The following is a 16,426-nucleotide window of genomic DNA, read 5'->3' as shown; positions in this document are numbered from 1 at the left end:
TCAAAATATCCACATTCAGACCACAATAGCAGATTTCCTGTTGGTTGGAGCAAGTGACTGTGAATTAGAAAGTTGTCCAGCACGATGAGATCAGAATGTGAACAGAGTGTGGTGACTGTAGGATTAGGGCTGCATGATGTATCATTTTAGCATCGATATCACGATGTGCGCATCCACGATAGTCACATCGCAGTATAGGGTTCGTAGTGGATCCGTATGGACCAGCACAGTGGACAACACAATGTTCCTAAAAATGCTGATTATAAGTGATTTCTCCCCCAAAGCCATTAAAAAAAAAAAGCTTAACATGACAATGTATAAAGATAATATTAAAATAAGGTTATTATTGATATGCATACACATTATTGATATTCATATTCAAATGTATACACTTTGCATTAAGGCAAGCACTGCAGGTCAGCCTATTTTATGAAAGCAATGCGCAAAATTATGTTAAGCGCTTTATTTATATATCTGCCATCTCATCATTTAGTAGGTTATCCCAGATAATGTTGATGTTTCTTAAAGAATCAATTATAAATGAAATTGCATTATTATTACATCCATATGCAATAATTTATCACATGTTTTACTGGTAATGTGTCTGAAGACTTTCGCCTTTTCTCAGTTAAAAGAGCCTTTTATAAACATGCTCAATCAGATCAACCTGCCACAAAAACTAAACTAAAAGGTCCGCGAGGTTGCATAATTAACTACAGTGAATGATTGTGTAATTTACAACCTCGCCCTTTTGATTATGTCTGGACTTGCAATGTATTTTCAGAGCCATATAAAGAGCATCTTCTTTTCGCATGTCAAGATAACAGCAGCTGTGTTGATACGGTATTGTTGGTGAAGACTCGGATTTACAGGAATAGTAAGTATATATTTTTAAAGCTTTAGGAAATAAAGTATTTTCAGCAATAGCAAGGCTAAGGTTTCATGGCATCATCATAGATTACATGTGACAATCATAGTATGAACGGATCCAGCATTTTTCAGCCATTTGCTTTAAAACCCAATTTAAACATTATCAAAACTGCATAAATATACAATCATGGTGAAAAATGATTTAGGTGATTTTGGTTCAGTGACAAGTTTTCTATCTTCTATACATCAAAATCGGTGTAATTTTATTTAAATATACTATTAATAATTGTACGTTTGTAACTTTTTTTTCCCAGTGTGCTGCTATTTTGATCCATACATTTTATTTATTTATCTGACTCTATTTGAGTAAAAACTATAAGGATGTAAGTAATCAGCTGTTTTATGGCCATCTTATATTTTATTTTAAAGTGAATTTAATTATAGTTTATTATCAACTTAATTATAGTTTAATTTTTGTGTTTATCATGTTATTTAAATATTCAGTTGAATATTAGATGATAGGTTTGTAGTTACTATGATACTATATTTATCTCCATTTATCTCTATGCCGATTTGCTATTTGTATGTGTATATATACATACTTACCGGCCACTTTATTAGGTACAAGTTGCTAGTACCGGGTTGGACCCTTTTGCCTTCAGAACTGCCTTAATTATTCGTGACACAGATTCAACAAGGTGCTGGAAACATTTCTCCGAGATTTTGGTCCATATTGTCATGATAGCATCACACAGTTGCTGCAGATTTGTCGGATCTGAACATCCATGATGTGAATCTTCTGTTCCTCCACATCCCAAAGTTGCTCTACTAGATTGAGATCTGGTGACTAGAGGGCGGTTTAGTTTAGTGAACTCACTGTCATAAGATGATTTGAGCTTTGTGACGTGTGTTATCCTGCTGGAAGTATCCACCAGAAGATGATACGCTGTGGTCATAAAGGGATGGACAGGGTCAGCAACAATACTAAGGTCAATACTATAACAATACTAGTATCAGAAAAGTATGAGAAAACGTAATGCCGTTAGTGAGGAATCTGAAGCTTGGGTGTCATTGGACCTTCCAACAGGACTATGATCCCAAGCATTCCTCAAATTCCACCAAGGCTTTGTTGCAGAAGAAGTCCTGGAAGATTGTTCAGTGCATCACCATCACCTGACTCGAATCCCATAGAAAATCTCTGGTGGGATTTGAAGAAGGCGGTTGCAGCACGCAAACCCAAGAACATTACTGAACTGGAGGCCATTTCTCATGAGGAACGGGCTCAGATTCCTCAGAAACGCTGCCAGAAGTTGTGTCCGGTTATACATCTCATTTGCAACAGGTCATAACAGCAAAAGGGTGTTCTGCTAAGTACTAAAGATGCTTGCCATGAAGGGGTTGAATAATTTTGAACTGCAGAAGTCATTAAAAGCTGCATTTTCAGTTGAATTTGGGGAAACCACTTGAAACATTTGTTGTGTTGAGCTATTTCAATTACTTTTGTTTGATTTGTTCATTGCAAACAGCTGAAAGTCTGTAAGTTTTGCCAATAAACCTTTGCCTTTGCCAATAAAATTGCAACTGAACATATATATAATTTCAAATAACAAAAAGTGGCTTGCATGTGGACTCTATTGTTTTACAGATGAGTGCATCCAAACCCCAGGAAAGGTTTGTAATCCTGCTCAGATTCATGGAAGCATTACAACAAGTGTAACAGTTATATAACTGTTCAAAATAAACTGCAGACTTAAATGCATTGAAATCTAGAATATTCAATATCAAAATATATCAAATAAGTTCAGCACTGTTCTGTCTGTCTGTCGCTGCAGTGGTACGGTGCGAATCGAACCGTCTCTGAATAAGAACGAGGAGGAGTTTGTGGCCAGAAGGAGAAACTCGGTTCAACAAAGCCTGACGAAGCTTCAGATAGAGTGCAGTGAGGTAAAGCTTCATATATCTGAGATGACCTGCGAATGGTGCCAATGAACATCAGATGTCACATCAATTTCACTCTCTTGAACTATGCCATTAATAGCAAGCAACCGTTGAAATAATGCTAAGTCAACACCGATGCATCATCATTAATAGCATTGATTAATAGTACAAGGTGACGTTAGTTCATCATCACTTTCGCACACTCAGATAACGATGAAACGTATTAAGTTTTCAACTACACTTCAATGCTAAATACTAAAAAATGCACATATATCTTCTGTGGAAGTCTCAAAGTTGTCCTAAGACAAGAACGAGTATTGTTCAAAATTCATGTATAACTTTGATGAAAGGTTTTGATCCACTTCAAATGTTGACTACTGTATTACATTTTGCCAACGTTATTTAAAAGTTACTTTTGAATGTTTTCTGAACATTGATTTAAAAATGTTAGACAAACGTCCAACCAAACATTTTAGAAAAAAGAACGCTCCATGAACGATGGATGGATATCATTTTGAGAGCATTTTTAAAGATCAGATAACATTGAATGAACATTCTATTAACGTTACTTGAAGAATGTTTGTTCAGAACTTTAAGAGAACCTTCCCAGAACGTTACCTAAAATTCTTTACATTAAAAATAAGGTGGATATAATGCTTTGAGTTGTGTGTGTGTTTCAGGATGAAGTGCCAAACATTGCATTACTGGGTTCTGGAGGAGGAGAAAGAGCCATGGTGGGTTTGCTGGGATCCCTGGATCAACTCCAGAAAACCAGTCTTCTGGACTGTGTCCTTTATCTGAGCGGAGTCTCTGGATCCACCTGGTATGAACCCTGAGAAAGAACACACACACACACACACACACACACATAGATGGGTTGAATGTCAAAAATGACAGCAGTATGTTGTTCCTCTGAAGGTGCATGGCCTCCTTATATCAGGAACCAGACTGGTCCACCAAACTAGAGACTGTGAAAGACAAGATCATCCAGAGACTCAGCGGTCCTGCAGTCAGCTGGGGAGATTCATTAGACAAACTGAAGAAATATTACTATGGGAAAGACTTCTTCAGCTTGACTGACATCTGGGCAGTGATGGTCGTCACAACATTTGTGAAAGAGGTTTGTAACTATCCAATTCATGACCAGGGACAGATCTAGAAAATTATGTATAGTGTGGCATGAGGACTATGAGGAGAGACAACTCCAAAGCAAGCAATAATGCAGTCTTTGTGGATTTATAGCCTGACAGACATTGAAGATGCAAAACATTTGCATAATCATCTTACTGCTTAAAAATAATTAATTAATAAATAACAAATAGACATTGTCTATTAACTGATTCAACTGATTCAAACGGTACATCAACTGCACATCAGCTGATTCAAAATTATCTCTGAGCTTAAGGCCAATTCACACCGCACAGAAACACGTTTGTTGGGTTTTTTCCCAGGATCAGTTTGTTACCCTTGTCAGTGTCTGTTGCCGTTGGTCGGGGTTTGTTTGCACCTGACTTAACATGTTTAAGTGTCTGTTGGGGCAGAGTTATTTTTCATAAAAATCTATCTAGTTTGTGAGTGTTTGTCTGTGTGGTGTGAATTGGTACTCCACTACATAGAGAAGACAAGTTATAGCATTAATATGTTAATAATATATAACACAAAATGAATACATATATAGCCTAGGTGTGAAAATTAGCCTACATGATATGAATATTAAACCCATTGAAATAAGAATTATGTGACTAATTAACAAATGTAGCCTACAATAAAAATAAAAATAATATTTTATACCATATTAAGTCAAAATAAGTCAAATTTGTGCTTTTAACAATACACATACCACTTTAAAGCAGTGCGCCTGTCGTTATTATCGGAAGATCGAGGTTTTGATTAAACATTACAATGTTTTCTACACTGAACAAAATTAGAAGTGCAACACTTTTGTTTTTGCCCCCATTTTTCATGAGCTGAACTCAAAGATCTAAGACTTTTTCTATGTACACAAAAGGCCTATTTCTCTCAAATATTGTTCACAAATCTGTCTAAATCTGTGTTAGTGAGCACTTCTCCTTTGCCGAGATAATCCATCCACCTCACAGGTGTGGCATATCAAGATACTGATTAGACCGCATGATTATTGCACAGGTGTGCCTTAGGCTGGCCACAATAAAAGGCCACTCTAAAATGTGTAGTTTTATCACACAGCACAATGCCACAGATGTCGCAAGTTTTGAGGGAGCGTGCAATTGGCATGCAGACTGCAGGAATGTCCACCAGAACTGTTGCCCGTGAATTGAATGTTCATATCTCAACCATAAGCCGTCTCCAAAGGCGTTTCAGAGAATTTGGCAGTACATCCAACCGGCCTCACAACCGCAGAACACGTGTAACCACAACAGCCCAGGACCTCCACATCCAGCATATTCACCTCCAAGATCGTCTGAGACCAGCCACCCGGACAGCTGCTGCAACAATCGGTTTGCATAACCAAAGAATTTCTGCACAAACTATCAGAAACCGTCTCAGGGAAGCTCATCTGCATGCTCGTCGTCCTCATCGGGGTCTCGACCTGACTGCAGTTCGTCGTCGTAACTGACTTGAGTGGGCAAATGCTCTCATTCGATGGCGTCTGGCACTTTGGAGAGGTGTTCTCTTCACGGATGAATCCCGGTTTTCACTGTACAGGGCAGATGGCAGACGTTGTGTATTGCGTCGTGTGGGTGAGCGGTTTGCTGATGTCAGCATTCGAGTGGCCCATGGTGGCAGTGGGGTTATGATTAGGGCTGTCACTTTACGTTCGAAAATCGATTGCACAATCGATCGGACCAACCAACGCAAGTTTCGAAAACGAAAATAGGGAATCGATTTTAACGGTCTCTTCTCTGAGCGCGTCCAGCTCGTCACGATACGCCCGCAGCGAACGCGCGTCACACAGCAACTGCAGGCTCTGACAAACACGCATAACAGCAAATTATACTGCTGCATAATGTGTCTCTTTTTACAACAAAACTGTGAATTCTGCCGGTATTCAGACAGTCTCATGCAAACAGAGACAGATTCGGGCTACGCGTCTAATCGCCTATGCAGGTAAAATTTGTTTGACATTTCTAATCGTAAACACAGCCATGTTGAAGACTGCAGTAATGTTTTTCATTGATGTTATGGCAGTCCACTCAGCTTATTGTTTTTCGAGAATGTTGCACTCCTGTTTGTCATTGTGCACGAAACTTCACGCCAATAAATCATCAGGAATATTTGCTCACTTGTGCGCGTCTCAAGTGCCCTCTTTACGTTCGTCCTAATGCCTGTTAGTTGTCCGTGGATTTGCCCATATTTGGCGTTTAATATGGAAACGTCTTTAGACATGGAAAATCGATTTTACAATCGATTCAATGAACACTTATGTCTCAAAAATCGAACAGGATTTTTTCACAAAAGTGACAGCCCTAGTTATGATATGGGCAGGCCTATCTTATGGACAACGAACACAGGTGCATTTTATTGATGGCATTTTGAATGCACAGAGATACCGTGATGAGATCCTGAGGCCCATTGTTGTGCCATACATCCACGACCATCACCTCATGTTGCAGCATGATAATGCACGGCCCCATGTTGCAAGGATCTGCTCTGGATCGGCGTATACGACAGCGTGTTCCAGGTCCTGCCAATATCCAGCAACTTCGCACAGCCATTGACGGACCAACATTCCACAGGCCACAATCAACAACCTGATCAACTATGCGAAGGAGAAGTGTTGCACTGCGTGAGGCAAATGGTGGTCACAGATACTGACTGGTTTTCAGTACCTGGTGCACTGTTTCATAAGAGTGATTTGTCCATAAATCAGGCTAGACAGGTTACTGTGTGTTTCTGACTCAATAAAAATAACTGTTTCATGAGAGGCTTATATCTGAAAATATAAATGACAGTGTAAAGCATTGTCATTTATATTCACTTTTAACCAACATCATAGAGATAAAACTAAAGGGGGGGTCAAAAGTCATGAAGTACAAAAGTCATCCAAAAATTACTTTTGTACTTCAAAGTCGAAGTCAAACAGTCATATTTCTTTTTTTCCCAAGCATGAATAAAATGGTGAAATTTACTCAACATTTTCTCAGTTAAATTATTTTTATAAAGTCTCACTGCAGAAATCTAAAAATACTTGAGGCTCCATTTGTTCTGCAGATCTTTATAAATAGATCTTTATTGCTGAGAAAATGTTGTGCGAGTTTTAATGGGATGTATTTGTCCCCGGCAAAAACTGTGTTCTCTATAGATCGATGAGCGCACTCTCACAGAGCAGTGGAACCAGCACAGTAAAGACCCGCTTCCCATCTACACAGTGATCGACAAGCAAGGCAAACAGTTAAATGAAGGAGGTGTGTGTTTGTCTGAAAGAAAGACAGAGAGTGGATGTGTTTGTGTCAGCTGTTATATGGACGTGTCTCTGTCTGCAGACCCCTGGTTCGAGATCACTCCACATGAAGCAGGTTATTCTCTCACTGGAGCGTTTGTGGACGCCTCCAACTTTGGCAGTCAGTTTCACAACGGCTCTAAGAAAAATGAGCAGGATGAATTTGACATGCTGTACCTGCAAGGTAACAAACTCTGTCTCATTGACCTTTATCTCAATCTGTTTTGTCAGGCCTGCATTATTAGCGTATTGCATTAAATATGTGGTATTTATGTTAGGGTGTTATTTTGTACCTGTGTCCATTGTTTTACTGTAAACTTTATGTTTACTGATATTGTGTGTTTTCTGCAGCTCTATGCGGCAGCGCTTTAGCTGATGAAGACGAGATTAAGAAAGTCCTCTGGCAAAAGATAAAAGGTGCAGCTGCAATTATTCTGAGGACTGAATTCTGCTTAAATTTAAATGGTTAAAATCCTTACCATCCATTTGATTTTTGTTTGTTGTTTGTTTTGTTTTTCAGATTTCTTTCAAAAAAAGGAAGAAGTACTTGAGGAAATGAAGAAAGGTAAAACATGTCTTAGGCTTTATTTAAATATTTAACAGCCCTGATTTGATGTTTTTAAAGAAGTCTCTTCTGCTCAACAAAGCTGCATTTATTCGATCAAAAATACAGCAAAAACAGTAATACCGTGAAATATTATTAGAATTTAAAATAACATTTCTGATTATTATCAATGTTGAAAACAGTTGTGTTGCTTCATATTTCTGGGAAGAAACATGATACATTTTATTTTTCAGGATTCTTTGATCAATAGAAAAGTAAATCCTTTAAAAATATCATAAAAAGTATTATAAAAGTATCCTTTTTTATCTTACACCAAACTTACAGCACAGCTGTTTCAAATGTTTCTTGAGCAGCAAATCAACATAATAGAATGATTTCTGAAGGTTCATGTGACTCTGAAGACTGGAGTAATGATGCTGAAAATGTAAATTATATATATTTAGAACAGCAAGAGAGCAGTGAGGAAGCAGCAGGACTCGAAGCGTTGAGTCAACCAGATCCATACTCTCCAGATACAGACGAATGCTACCGGAAGCTCATGGATCTTGTGGATATGAATCTCTCTGTTTTTAATGGTAATAATCCTTCTGCTCTTGATGAACCATCCATGAGAACAACACTGAATGGTGACAAACCATTGAATGGTCTGTATGTCCATCACAGCCTTGTGTTCATGACTTCATTAAATACACCATGTGTCCACAGCGGCTTTTATGTTCAATAAGCCTTCACAGTGAGAACCTGCTGTTAAAAAGATTGAATGAAAATTACCCCATTATTGACCCACCCTCAAGACATCCTAGATGTATTTGACTTTCTTCTTTCAACACAATCTGAGTTATTTAAAAAAATATCCTGGATCTTTATAATATCCTCCAAGCTTAATAATCGGAGTAAATAGTACTTTCGATTTTGAAGGCCAAAAAAGTGCATCCATCCATCATAAAAGTAATCCATACTGCTCCAGGGGTTAATAAAGGCCTTCTGAAGCTAAGCATTTTTGTATGAAAAAAATCCATATTTATAACTTTATAAACTAATCACTGGCTTCTGGTAATGGCCGTATGTGAGTCTAGTTCTGGTGGAAGAGTGACATCTGTCCCGACGCATGACGTATTGATGAACGCGGAAGCGCAGAGGATAGAGCAAAACAAAACACCAGTCACGAATTAAGCTGCGTTCACACTACAATCGACAAAGCGACACGATACCATTCATTTCAATGGAGATCGGGCGATTTCCAGTGACACGAGTGACCGTTGGCGACCGGATGGGGCGTGTCCAGCAACGCAACAAAGTTGAGATCTGTCAGAGAATGTCTAATAAGGGGAGAACTTCCACTCTCAGTACACTTCTGGCTTCTGAACTTCCACTCTGACTCCATATGAGGGCGCTCACAGGACGAGTGCAGAATGAATGGAGGTCTATGGCGCTATACCCCTCAAAATCCACTTTTCTCAGGATATCATTTTTTGTCTAGTAATTTGAATGTTGTATTCGAAAGGAGATGCAAAGAAATTACACATTGCTGGGTGTTAGATTTTTTAGAGCTACTTATTTGCTTTAAAAAGTCTTTTAAAATGTCAATGACGTCATACACATCGTACGACCAGAGATACTGCTTTACGGCAATCCTTCACTCACTCTGGTGCTTTCGCGCTCTGCACTTTCTTTTCTCTCGAGGCATCGACAACACAGCTGACACAGGGAAACACACAACACAGCTGACACAGGTAAATACACGTGCTAGAAGAGTTTTTGTTTTGTTTGTTTCTGGTCCCGCTTCGGATGCCACGATGCCATCAAGCGGTATCTCTGGTCGTAATCAGTCCTTCACTGACCAATCAGCGTTCATTAGCAGAATGCTAGCGTGTTATGGGCAACAACAACTCAACCTGTAAGAAATCGAAAGGACATAAGTACTCATTCATTCAACTTTTGACCTATAACCCATGTTGAACTTGAACTACAATCAAATCTGAGATTTCTCAACGGCAATCGGGTGAAAGAGACAAATTTAGCCGTCTAGCCCCATAGACTCCCATTCATTTTGCACTCATGGGCGATCGCCCCCAGTGGAACTCTGGTGGAACTACAACCAAAATTCAGTACAATAGGACTTAATAGGGAGTGGGCAGGCTCTCCGTAGACGGGCTCTGGATACGTTTTCTCTTGTTTGGTGGGTGTGTCAAAAATGTCAGCCCACGCGTTATTATTAAAGAGACAGCTCGCACAAAGGGTCCAAGTAAAGTCGTTTACAAATATGTCCGCTGCAGCTCGGTATACGCAACAATTGAAGATATTAGAAGACATGTTTGTCGCAAAAGTTTTATTGTAAAATTATAGCATATCAACAGTGATCAGCAATAATTATAAGCCTAATACTCACAATAAAACATCCCTAATTATAAAGCTTGGAAGAGCCAGGATATTTTTAAATATAACTCCGATTGTGTTTGGCTGAAAGAAGAAAGTATAGCTACACCTAGGTTGGCTTGAGGGTGAGTAAATTATGGGATAATTTTCATTTTTGGGTGAGCTATCCCTTTAAGTCCCGTTCACACCAGGAACGATAACCATAACGATAAAGATACAGATACAGTACAATGACATCGGCAAAGAGGAACAATATCATGGCATTGGAATCACTTTCAGAATGATTTTTTCCAGCAACATTGACAGCCAATCAGAATCCATCCTGCAGACAACAAAACTGCAGTGTGCTTAATAAACAGAACGATATCATCCGCTGGTGTGGTCTATGTGAACGCTAAAATAGTTATCGTTATAGTTATCGTCCTTGGTGTGAACGGGCCTTTATTGACACAGATTTGAGAAGAAAACCAAATAATTTGTTTTAAATATGAAATGCTATCTACAGTACAAATTAAAAAATTGTCATTTGTACGTCATGTTGGTTAAAATGTGAACATTAAATGTATTACAGTCTATTTAACAGCTTTTTGGCACAATTTAAAAACAATTATGAAAATCAAACCATGAAACAGAAGAAAAGTGCAAGATAACATGCAAAAATATCAACCCACTTTTGGCTAAAAATGTATTAATTATAAATATATTGCACTTGTAGATACACAAACTACAGTAAGAACTCACTAACATACGTCACGTCTTTCTACAGAATCCTCTCTAGAGAGCACTCTGAGTATTGATGAAAAAGAAGAAGAAAAACTGAATGTGAAACGTAACACCATAGATGTAATCAACAATTTGAGTGGACGGATTCATGTCTGGCCATTGGGTAGGTTAAACTGTTCGTAATATATTCCCTTCATTCTTCACTCCACTTTTCTAGAGTCGTGGAGATGCTGATCTACACTTTAAGATGTATGTGTTTGAATTTCATATAAAATGTCCATCCATTGTTTTAACATAAACTAATAAACGTAATGTGATGCATATTTGTCAGTCATACATAAATAATACAGGACAGATTTCTGCACTAAAAAAAAAAAGTCATGGCCTAGTTTATTATTAATGATTTGATTGAAATCATAATATAAATCATATTTTCATGTTTTCATTGATATAAATCATATTTTCAAAAAGCCTTGATTCAAATTGCTTAGAATCAGCATAAAAAGTGCATTGTGAAAATCTATGTATGAGATTTATCAATATATAAACTCTGTGAATTAAAAAACACAGAAATGTGTTCACTTATGTGTGCAGTTATGCAGTTATGCATTTATGAACAATTATGCATCACATTAAGCTTGATAGTTTGTATTAAAACTGTGTAGATCAAATGGATGGGAATTTAATATGCAATTCAAATACATTTAGGCCTAAATATTCTTGCCAATCCATCAGTGTGTCTAATATTCAAATAACTTTTTATTCTGTAGTTCTTTTGAAAACCAGTTGCATAGTTCTAGTAAACATGTTTTTACAAAAACTGGTCTGAAGATCCTGCAATGAAACTTGTTGACAAGAAGTAAAGTATACAGCCAGCATTGCTCTTGATAAGAACTCAAAACTACACTATGTTACTGTTTTTGTGCTAAATTAACACAATTTTAATAATGAGCGAGTACATTGAAAATCCATCTGTTTTTGCCTTACCCCAAATCACTAAGTCCCCCCTTGTTGGCAGAGGCTATTTACACTAACTCGCACGCACTTCTCCCTTTTTCCCCTGAAAGGCGTTTATTTTCAATAAAAATGAAGAAAATATTCAAAAAGTGTAAATAAAGTGTTTAACGCGTGTTTAATAATAAAGTATTGATTGGTTAGGGTTAGGGGTAGTTGTAGGGAGGGCTTTATTGTTCCAATAAAGCGGCATCCATAATAATTGTATTAAATATAATATACAATATTATAATATATAAAATATGATAATTTGCACTCTTTGTTATTATACCAATTAATGTACAACACTGAGGTGCAAATAGTACATGCCACTATTTATAAGTATAAATAGCATCTAACTACTATTTACACAAAAAAACTGCTATTTTTATATTATTTTGCTATTATAAATAGAATTTCACTTAGTGTAAATGGCATATATCTATTGCTATTTGCCATTCATATTTGAGAGCTGTAGGATTTTGCGTGAAACTGCATATTTCCGTCACTCATCCTAGCGAGTTAATGTCATATCCATAAATAGCTTAATGAAAGAAGTTCAGGGTACTTTATGCAGTTGAAGAGTAATAGATGCACGACAAATGAACATTGAACCTAAATGGAAGCGCCAACCCTTAATAAATCAAAAATCAACATAGTTATAGCAAAGCAGCACATTTACTGCATTGACTAAGTTCACAAAACGATGTTTATGCTGGTAACTAGTTTCCACTGTGTTCTGATATGAATAGCAATCGTTATGTCAGCACTGCTAAGCTTTTGTAACGTTATTTTAAAACAATTGATTCCAAGTCCAGTCAAAACAACAGTTGAATATATATATAGTTACCTGCTCATAAGACATTATTTATCCGTCTTTCTTTCATTAATGGGGGAGTTGTCATTACTTCTGATATTCGCACTGATCAGATTCATCCGCACAGGAGCCGAAGCACAACTCGCATGATCATCAAAACAATGTTCCTCCGCAAGTAACTTGTAGTTGTATGCTTTAGCCGCTAGAGGGCCAAAAGTCACATATAATGTAGCTTTAAGACTGAGCCCAAGAACCGAAGATTAAAAAACAAAACAAAATTGTATGCATTTTGTTTTACAGATGCTTTAGGGAGCATTATTGAATGCATCACTAATTGGATCTGGGGCAGGAATTATAACTTCCTCCACAACATGCCAGGTAAGAACAGACCTGCTGACTGCTAAGATACTTTTTAAACACCCACTGACATTTTAAAAAGATGAAATAAAAAGAAAAGAATCTTGAACATTTAAGGAACTAAATGAACATTTAAATTAATCCACAAATAAATAATGACTTATAATATGCAAAGTAGATTTGTATTTCGTGCAATAGAACATTTACTGATTAAAATATAAAGTCTATTAATAATAAGGGAATAAAAATCATCTTTAACCGTTTAAGTAAGTGTTGAGCTAAAGCAGTTTAACAATGCCGCCGCACACGCTTGCTATCATTTGCTGACGGAAAGCATGAAATTACCGTCATAAGCCGTATATTGCCGAAAAGCACATGTTGTTTACTGTCAGGCAAACGGTTGAAGAGTTACGGTAAAATGAATACAGCTTGCTGGTATGTGTCGGCGACGACACAGCCGGTTCTAAAGGGTTAAAGCCCAAACAATAACCAGAGGTTATGGCTAGTACATTAAGATAATGCAGATTATCTAGAATTGTGTCTTTATTACATGCGAGAAAATAAATGATATGAGAGAAGAAAAAAAATAGTTTGAGAGAAAAAGTTATCACACTGATAGCAAAAAAGCATTTCATGACAGAAAAAAGAATATTTGAGAGAAAAAGTTTTCATACCAGTAGCAAAAAATAATAATATTTGAGACTAAAAAAAGTTTTGAGAGAAAGTATTTTCTCACAGAACATAAAAAAATATAAATTTGAATTTTTTTAAATTATTTCTGAGAAAAAAAATCTCTCTCAAAATACTTTGAAAAAAACCCTCTTAAATATATATTTTTTTGCTATCAGTGTGAAAACATTTTCTCTAAAAAAAAAGTGTTTCTCTCAAAACGCTTTTCTTTGCTCTCGATGCAATTTCTTGCTCTCGTGTCAGGATTTTGCTTTCGCTGTGAAAATTGTGTCATGGGCGGGGCCACGTTCCTATTGGCCAGTCGGGTGAGAAAATTGTGTCATGGGCGGGGCCACGTTCCTATTGGCCAGTCGGGTGAGCATCGTCTTGTCTTGGGAGTCGAACTGAATCATTACACCATTATTCGGTCACTTTTTTTCAACAGAAAATGTTTTCACACTGATAGCAAAAATATATATATTTGAGAGTTTTTTTCAAAGTATTTTGAGAGAGATTTTTTTTCTCAGAAATAATTTTAAAAATTTCAAATTTGTATTTTTTTATGTTCTATGAGAAAATACTTTCTCTCAAAACTTTTTTTAGTCTCAAATATTATTATTTTTTGCTATTTATTTTCTCGCATGTAATAAAGACACAATTCTAGCTCCATACTCCAAACGCTGCTATTATCTCAATTTTTTTATCTAGCCCCCTATTTGCGACTGCATGCCAGATTTTTGGGTGAATTTCAGGTGACCTCAGCATGAGAGAGAGAAGGAACGGTGGGATGGGGGTTCAATGGAAAGATATGTAAATTAGGATGATGCTTAGGTGAGACTTGCGAATGACTTGCTAATTTCACAAGAGAGAGTTCAAATGTTAATTTCCAGAAAGTCCTTGACTTCTCGCTCCTCAACCAGACTGCCCGGCATTTTCTATTTTCTCAAGTGTTACACACGTCTCTGCCTCAGGTGAAGCAGTGCACTCCACTCTTCTGGAAAGTGAGACGAGAGACTATATAGACTCTGGACTGTTGCTCAACTCACCCTATTTCTCAGTGCTGAGAAAAGAGAGAAACATTGACCTCATCATTTCCCTGGATTTCAGTGATGGGGATCCTTTCATGGTATTATACGCGTATTTAATTCAGCTTCACTCTTAAGTTTCAGAATCTGGAAAATGTTAGTAATTAAATAAGAGCACTTGTGATGCTTTTCCACTGCAGACAGTGACAGAAGCTGCCAAGACGTGCAGGGAACGAAACATCCCTTTCCCTGAGGTCAACATTCCCAGTGAGGACTCGGAGAAACCGAAGGACTTCTATGTGTTCAAAGGCCAAAACACTCCAACCGTGATTCACATCCCTCTCTTTAATGTGGTCAACTGTGGAGGCAAGTTTTTACAGAGTCTTACAATATCCTGAATAAAACTGTGTTCTGATTTAAGTGTGTTATTGTTCCATCAGATCAAATTGAGGCCTGGAGGAACAAATATGGCACGTTTCAAGGTGCTTACAGCGCTGAGATGATCACTGATCTAATGGAGGTCGCTGGAAAAAACATCACAAACAATCAAGCAAAAGTGGTGGAAGAGATTCGTGCGATCATTGGGCAAAAAAGATCCGGACACTAATGTGAATAAACTTAACACTACGACTAAAATCTGAATATAGATTAAATTGATCTGCATATCAGTAATTTTACAACAAATAGTGTTAAATTTCTTTTTCTGTCAGCATTATTTTTGTCTGAATGACAATTATTTCGGTTGAATATGTTCAAAATGTTTCTGCATGTTTTAATGTTTCTTCATGCATGCTGATTATAATAAAACTGTGTTGGTCCTGGATGCTGATTGGTCAATTCAAAGTTTCATAAGTTTTACTTTTCACCCCTAGTATTTTGGACATACAGTATTTAAAAGGGTTCGGAAAAGTTTTTTTTTTTCTTAGTGTAATTTCCCATAAATTCCTTACATGCCCTTAACAGAGTTAAATACACACCAAAAATAAAATAAAATGGATGAACGGCATATTTTAAAGTTATCTATTGGATTTAGTTTACCGGTAATCATTTTCAAAAATGTGTCTTCGATTCCTTAGAATCAGTATAAACCAATTTGAATCATGAATTGAATCTTGAACATGGTTTAAATGTATGTGAATTCAAATGTCAATTAGGTGAAATGTATGAGACTGATTTAATAAAAATAGATATGCAAACCTGGTTGTGCATTTAAATCCATACTGCTAATACTTAAGTCTAATTCTTGTTTCTTTTATGTACAACTGACAAATTATGTCTGTCAAATCTAATCCAAATGGATGGAAATTGTATATGAATTTAGAACGCACAAATATTAAACGCTAATAGGCCTAAATACTGTGTTTATCTATTTTGAGATTAGAAACTACAGAAAGGAGTAAAGGAACAAGCATAGAAATGTTTCTGCCCTACATTTCATGTTTAATTCATGCATTACATTAAAAATCCTGTGTAAAAGGGTTAATATTTTGTATCGTTCAACTTCTTTCTGAACCAAGTAAAACAGCTCCTGAAATGCTGGCACTATGAAAAATTAAGTTTTAAATGATATTTGTAATGTGCAACAGTATTGTGAACTATTCCTCAAGGACCTATTAATAAAGCTTCCTGCGCATTTAAAGACTAAAAGCTCTTTCCAATTTTTTATTTAAAGG

General features: G+C 36.8%; 1 protein-coding gene across 2 annotated transcripts; it reads left to right on the top strand.

Moving 5' to 3' along the window:
* Positions 1-61: 61 nt before the first annotated feature.
* On the top strand, positions 62-16,396 carry LOC311083546 (cytosolic phospholipase A2 gamma-like). Of its 2 annotated transcripts, XM_084115159.1 has the most exons (15): positions 62-877; positions 2,516-2,541; positions 2,703-2,814; positions 3,489-3,631; positions 3,727-3,928; positions 7,091-7,193; positions 7,272-7,412; positions 7,580-7,645; positions 7,749-7,793; positions 8,237-8,368; positions 10,936-11,055; positions 13,003-13,080; positions 14,700-14,854; positions 14,954-15,119; positions 15,194-16,396. In XM_084115159.1, the coding sequence occupies exons 2-15, from the start codon at positions 2,516-2,518 to the stop codon at positions 15,358-15,360; spliced, it is 1,656 nt and encodes a 551-aa protein (XP_083971285.1). In that variant the 5' UTR covers positions 62-877; the 3' UTR covers positions 15,361-16,396. The 2 variants fall into 2 exon arrangements, with proteins under 2 accessions (XP_083971285.1, XP_083971286.1); XM_084115160.1 differs by lacking the exons at positions 62-877; positions 2,516-2,541; positions 2,703-2,814 and having other exon boundaries at positions 3,544-3,631; positions 3,709-3,928.
* Positions 16,397-16,426: the final 30 nt, after the last annotated feature.

This window comes from Abramis brama (assembly GCF_963993115.1).
Source record: "Abramis brama genome assembly, chromosome: 5".
In the NCBI taxonomy this organism is placed as follows: Eukaryota; Metazoa; Chordata; class Actinopteri; order Cypriniformes; family Leuciscidae; genus Abramis; species Abramis brama.
This window is presented reverse-complemented; position numbering and strand designations above follow the sequence as displayed.

What these genes read in the sequence shown, in the direction of transcription:
- LOC311083546 (XM_084115159.1), top strand. Translation starts at nt 2,516, where the DNA reads ATGAGTGCATCCAAACCCCAGGAAAG. An exon ending in CAAACAGTTAAATGAAGGAG is followed by an intron (nt 7,194 to 7,271) that starts GTGTGTGTTTGT and finishes CTCTGTCTGCAG; the next exon opens with ACCCCTGGTTCGAGATCACT. An exon ending in GTGATGGGGATCCTTTCATG is followed by an intron (nt 14,855 to 14,953) that starts GTATTATACGCG and finishes TTTCCACTGCAG; the next exon opens with ACAGTGACAGAAGCTGCCAA.